At 30.6% G+C, this 5,383-nt stretch overlaps 1 protein-coding gene across 1 annotated transcript in view; it reads right to left on the bottom strand.

The window, feature by feature from the left end:
- Positions 1 to 2,339: 2,339 nt before the first annotated feature.
- Positions 2,340 to 5,383, bottom strand: part of LOC111681208 (ionotropic receptor 75a-like) — a 14,198-nt gene continuing 11,154 nt past the window's right edge. Inside the window, exons 5-11 of the mRNA XM_023442946.2 lie at positions 4,516 to 4,586; positions 4,285 to 4,460; positions 3,846 to 4,208; positions 3,650 to 3,786; positions 2,984 to 3,590; positions 2,655 to 2,926; positions 2,340 to 2,592 (exon numbers count right to left, since the gene is read on the bottom strand). Of these exons, the coding sequence (XP_023298714.2) occupies positions 2,340 to 2,592; positions 2,655 to 2,926; positions 2,984 to 3,590; positions 3,650 to 3,786; positions 3,846 to 4,208; positions 4,285 to 4,460; positions 4,516 to 4,586 (1,879 nt within the window). The remainder of the gene's footprint in view (positions 2,593 to 2,654; positions 2,927 to 2,983; positions 3,591 to 3,649; positions 3,787 to 3,845; positions 4,209 to 4,284; positions 4,461 to 4,515; positions 4,587 to 5,383) is intronic.

Raw genomic sequence — 5,383 nt, 5'->3', positions numbered from 1 at the left:
GACTATAGACTAAACTATAGACTAGACTATAGACTAGACTATAGACTAGACTATAGAGTAGACTATAGACTAGACTATAGACTAGACTATAGACTAGACTATAGACTACGCTATAGACTAAGCAATAGACTAGACTAAAGAACTTTTAGCAAAAGTAATTAAATGTACTGAATTATCCATGCCAGCTTACATCACCCTTATTACAAAAATGCCTAAAAGTTTACTACGCAATTATTACTGTTGTTTTGTCTTATGAATAAAAAGAGTAGTTTCTATTTGTCTTTTACCCACTATAGTGTTTAAAATTTTCCCTGGAAGGTTTGTTTTTTGCCTTTTGTTACTGCCAAACAATTGCCATTTAGCGAAAAACATAGACTGCTTTTTATGAGTTTTTTCTTTGCAATAAAAGTGTATTTACAACAAAAGTTTTAGGGTAAAACAAGGAAAAGTGCATTTTACTTTTTTTCTATTGGTTGGTTTTTGATAGTTGCGTTAGAGGCTATTGCAATGTTTGTTAAGTTGTTTAATTTTATTTTATTACTAAATCATTTAAAACGTGAGTTTTATTTGCCTAAAGCTTGATAAATAATTTTGTTGAAAAAGTTTCATTTTTGGAAAATTTATAATTTTATTAAAAAAAAACTGATGATTTTGTCATTTTTATCATTCCAGGGCCCTTAAACTATTTTTAATACTTTTTAAGTAAAAACAAACTTAATCACAAGTTCCTGTCGATCAAATTTATTTATCTCTCCCAAATGTAGGCTACACTTTATCAAACGCTTATCTTTATGCCTAGAAGTAGGCAAACATATTCAAAATTTTTGTTAATGTTTAGAATAAAGGGGAATAGATTAATAGTTTTAAAAGAAAATTTAAATGTGATAAACCAAACATTTACGTAAGAAGGTACTTTTTTAACTACTAGCAAAAAAAGTACTTTATCAAAAATTTAACAAAAAAAAGGAGTTTTTTATAGCATACTTTTTTGGAAATGGTAATTTTTTAAAATAAATTTGTGATTTTGCATTTACGAGTATTTTAAACATTAGGGACAAAAAGTACCATTTGTTAAAGGAATGAAAATAGTACTTTTGGATAAAATTTTCTTTCAAAAGAGTAATTTTTGCATAATTTTCTTTAAATTCAAAATATTTTACACATTTTATTTTATAAAAAAATACTTTGCAGATAAGGTACTCTTTGGACACTTTTGTAAAACAAAAGACTTTTAATTTTATTTTTTAAAAAATGTATTAAAAACAGTTTTTTAACATTTTTCTTTATAGTTTTTTTTATTTTTTTAATTTTTTATTTCACTTCTTAACCGTCGGCATTTTAAACAAAAGATTTCTTTTTAAATTTATTTTATAATAAATCGCTTTATTTCTTCAAACACCAAACGTTTGAACGCGCCAAAAGCGCTAAGAAGACTAAATTCATATAAATACTTTTAAATCCCTAAAAGCAGACCAAACATTTTCTAAGTACTTTAATACAAAAAAACAAGACAGAAAGCAACAACAAAAATATAAGAAAAAAAGAAAACAACAAAAGACAGACAAAACGCATACAGACACGAGTCAATTCACACAAAAGCACACACAAACTACCTCAACACATGTTTTCATTCATAAAAATTTTACACATACTTTTAGGCGCCAGTTTTTAATGCGGCGAAGCGTAGTAGTAATAAAATATATTTTTTTTTTTTTCTAGAAATCAACAACTTGTTGCCGGTGTGTTTTATTTTAAAACAAGTGTAGAATAGATTGAGCAATTTTAAGGGATTTTCCTTTTTAATAATTTATAGAGTTTTTTATTATGTAAAGGGTAAAAGAAGTGGCACATGTAAGAAATTATTTTGTCAGCAGTTTTTTTAAAATTATAAGTAGAAACATTTAAGCAACTATCTATCTATCGATTGATCTATCTATCTATCTATCTATCTATCTATCTATCTATCTATCTATCTATCTATCTATCTATCTATCTATCTATCTATCTATCTATCTAGCTATCTAGCTATCTAGCTATCTAGCTATCTAGCTATCTAGCTATCTATCTATCTGTCTATCTATCTATCTATCTATCTATCTATCTATCTATCTATCTATCTATCTATCTATCTATCTATCTATCTATCTATCTATCTATCTATCTATCTATCTATCTATCTGTCTTAAAATTTTTTAAAAGAAACTCCTTTAAATGAAATGCAAAGTGCAATAACTAGTTTATTTGAATAAATAATAATATCGGTGCTGAATAGGTGCTAGATAGACATATATTTTGATATGTTATAGTTTCATAATTCTGCTTTTCCTTTTCCCTTTCTCTTAATTTTCCTCTTTATCCAGCTGCTCCATTGAAAACATGCTCTTTCTTCTCTCCACATAATGATGCCATATAATTTCCATCATAAAAACAACCAAGACCATTAAATAACCACAGATCAAGAGAAGAAATAATGGGCCCGTATATTCCATGCCTACATTTATGACAAAATTATTCGACATACAATGCAAATGAGTACGAACCCATAGACGTCGATGCTTGGAGTGAACACCGGTTTCCAAAATGCGCATAGTTCTATGGGTTAGTGAAAAATAAATACTTTAACATTTTTTACTTCAGATATCGGATCAACTTACTTAAGTCGTACAATTTCCTTGTAACTGGAATTCTTATGTAAATGTGTTAGCAATAGGGTATCGCTGCGAAAAAGTATTTCATTTAAGTCACAGATCTCATGTTGATCAAATTGATTTTCGATTATATTGAATCCAGTAGAGGTTTCAAAAATGAATACAAAACCCGGTTTTTCGCGCATTTTATTAATCCCGTCCTGGGCCGAAAACCAAAAATTCTTTTTATTTTCAATTTTACGCTTAACAAAGCGGCGCACTTCGGGTAATCCAGAAAACTTAAAAGGAAAGGAAAAGTAATTTTTGGTTTAAAGTATAAAACCGTTTTTACTCACATTCAAATAGGTGTAGGTATAGGGCAAGGGTTCTAAACCCACTTCCAAATTCGAATCTGCCAAATCACCCATAGTTTTAATTTTAGATTTAACGGGAGAACCCAGTAAAGTGGAAACCACCACCGAGGTATAATAGTTATTGACCAGAAATGATATAATTAGCAAAGAAATAAAACCCAAACGTCCCCCTAGAGAAGTGGGTATCAAAAAACTACCCTGAGAACAGGCGGAACCAAACGAAATCAAACAAGTTGTTAGCAAAGAGGGTAAAAACTCGGTAGTGGGTTTCATACGATAATATTCCACATAAAAAGTCAACCAGAGAAATAGAGCAGCTAAGGCCAAGATTACGCCAAACATAATCCAAACTTTAGTACTAAAGGGCTCTATAAAGACCCGCCCCTGTATACCCGAATTGAGGGGAGTGCGAAACATGCAAACCGAACGAAAATCACCGGTAGGAGCAATGGGAGTTAGAAATTGAAAACGACCAGCAGTCATAAAGAAAGGAGCTGATGTTAAGTCCGCCGTTTCGGTAACCAAAGCACCCACTATACCTCCGGTATAGTCCACATCGGTCCAGCGATCGGAGTAGATATAAGAAACACTAAAAATTTAAATAAAATATTAAAGTCATTACTAAATTTAGATACAATTTCCAACTACTTGGTGTTTAAGGAATCTTTTAAAAGTAAAAATATCTGTATGCCCAAGCGGGACAAAGGATCGATATGAAAATCCTGTTGCTTTAAGAGAAAATTTTGTATATCCTGTTCGGGAGCTTGCAAATCATAACGAGTGACCTGAAAAATTATAAAATTTTTCAAATTATCATCGTAATTATTCAGATTAAAATGCCTACCACAACCGCTACTCTCATAGTGATATCGCTCAAAGTCTGACGATTACCATATTGAAGTCTTTTATATAAATCCGATAAATATTTAGTTTTCTGGCAATCGCTACTATTGCAGGCGATTTCATAGTTGGACGTTATATTGAGTGAGCCTCCCAAAAACAAACCATTATTATAGGCATCAAAATTGATGTAAGAGGTTTTGCTAAGATTTACCGGTTTTTGTGGTTCCTTAGGTACCACATAGGCCAACTGAGTATCCACTGAAAGATTGACATTCTTGAATATACCATAAAAACGAGAGAAATTCGACAATTCATCGTAGACAAGCCAACCATAGCGATAGTTGAAAAGACGTAAATGGCTGGTCTGTGAGAGAGAAAAGATAGATAGAGAGAGAGAGAAAATAGAACGATAGAGAGGAGAGATGTTACACATTCTTTACCTCTTCTATAAATTGATCCGTTAGCTGACAATTCATATCCATATAAATGCCAATTTGAGGCCGATCATGACGCATATAACGAGAAGCAAAATCCTGCAATGAATCCGAATTATTTAGATTAACATATTGGATATAGATCGGCAGCCGAGAGCTCAACGAGGAGAATTGATAAAGAGCTGTAATGATGAAATTCAATAATAGAAATTTCCAGATTTTCTCCCAAATACTTGCCTTCCCTATTCCAACAATGAAATAATACCACACATGACAATCGGCTATCCAAGAAATGATTGAAAATTAAACTGAATAAATTTAAATTTAACATTTTGATTTTTGCAAAATTAACTATCAACTTCCTGTTTTGCCTGCTACTCTTAACAATCTGAGGAAATTCCCTGATAGATTTATAGCTAAAGTTAAATTTAAACTGAATATTTTGCTATAAAATCCTTTTAATGATTGACAAATTAATTTGTCTAAAAAAATGTTTTAGGTCTTTCTTTAAACCTTTTTATTAATAATTCTTAAATGTTGAAATGTCCTTAAAATAAATGTCTAAGTTTTGGTTATTTCTAGCAAAGAAATTGCTCAATTTATTCTACACTTATTGTACAATTGGCAACAAGTTGTTGATTTGTATTAAAAATTTAAAGATGGTTTGGAGAAAGACATTTACAAGTAATTGGAAAAATAGTAGACTGAACAATTACATTTAAAACTAAAAGTAGGTGAACAATTTAAGATAAAAAGCCATAAAATAGGCAACACTTTTTACTAACAGAATTACTAAAGTTCAGGCTAAAGTCTAGTCTTTATTCTATTCTGTAGTCAATTCTTTAATCTTGGATAAAGTCTATCCTGTAGTTTAGTCTATCCTATAGTCTACTCAATAGTGTAGTCTATACACTAGTCTATAAGTTAGTCTATAGTCTAGTCTATATTGTAGTCTGTAGACTGGTCTTCAGTATAGCCTATAGTCTAGTTTATAGTGTAGTCTATAGTCTAGTCTATAGTCTAGTCTATAGTGTAGTCTATAGTCTAGTCTATAGTCTAGTCTATAGTCCAGTCTATAGTCTAGTCTATAGTCTAGTCTATAGTC

This window comes from Lucilia cuprina, chromosome 5, assembly GCF_022045245.1.
Source record: "Lucilia cuprina isolate Lc7/37 chromosome 5, ASM2204524v1, whole genome shotgun sequence".
NCBI classification, from domain to species: Eukaryota; Metazoa; Arthropoda; class Insecta; order Diptera; family Calliphoridae; genus Lucilia; species Lucilia cuprina.
This window is presented reverse-complemented; position numbering and strand designations above follow the sequence as displayed.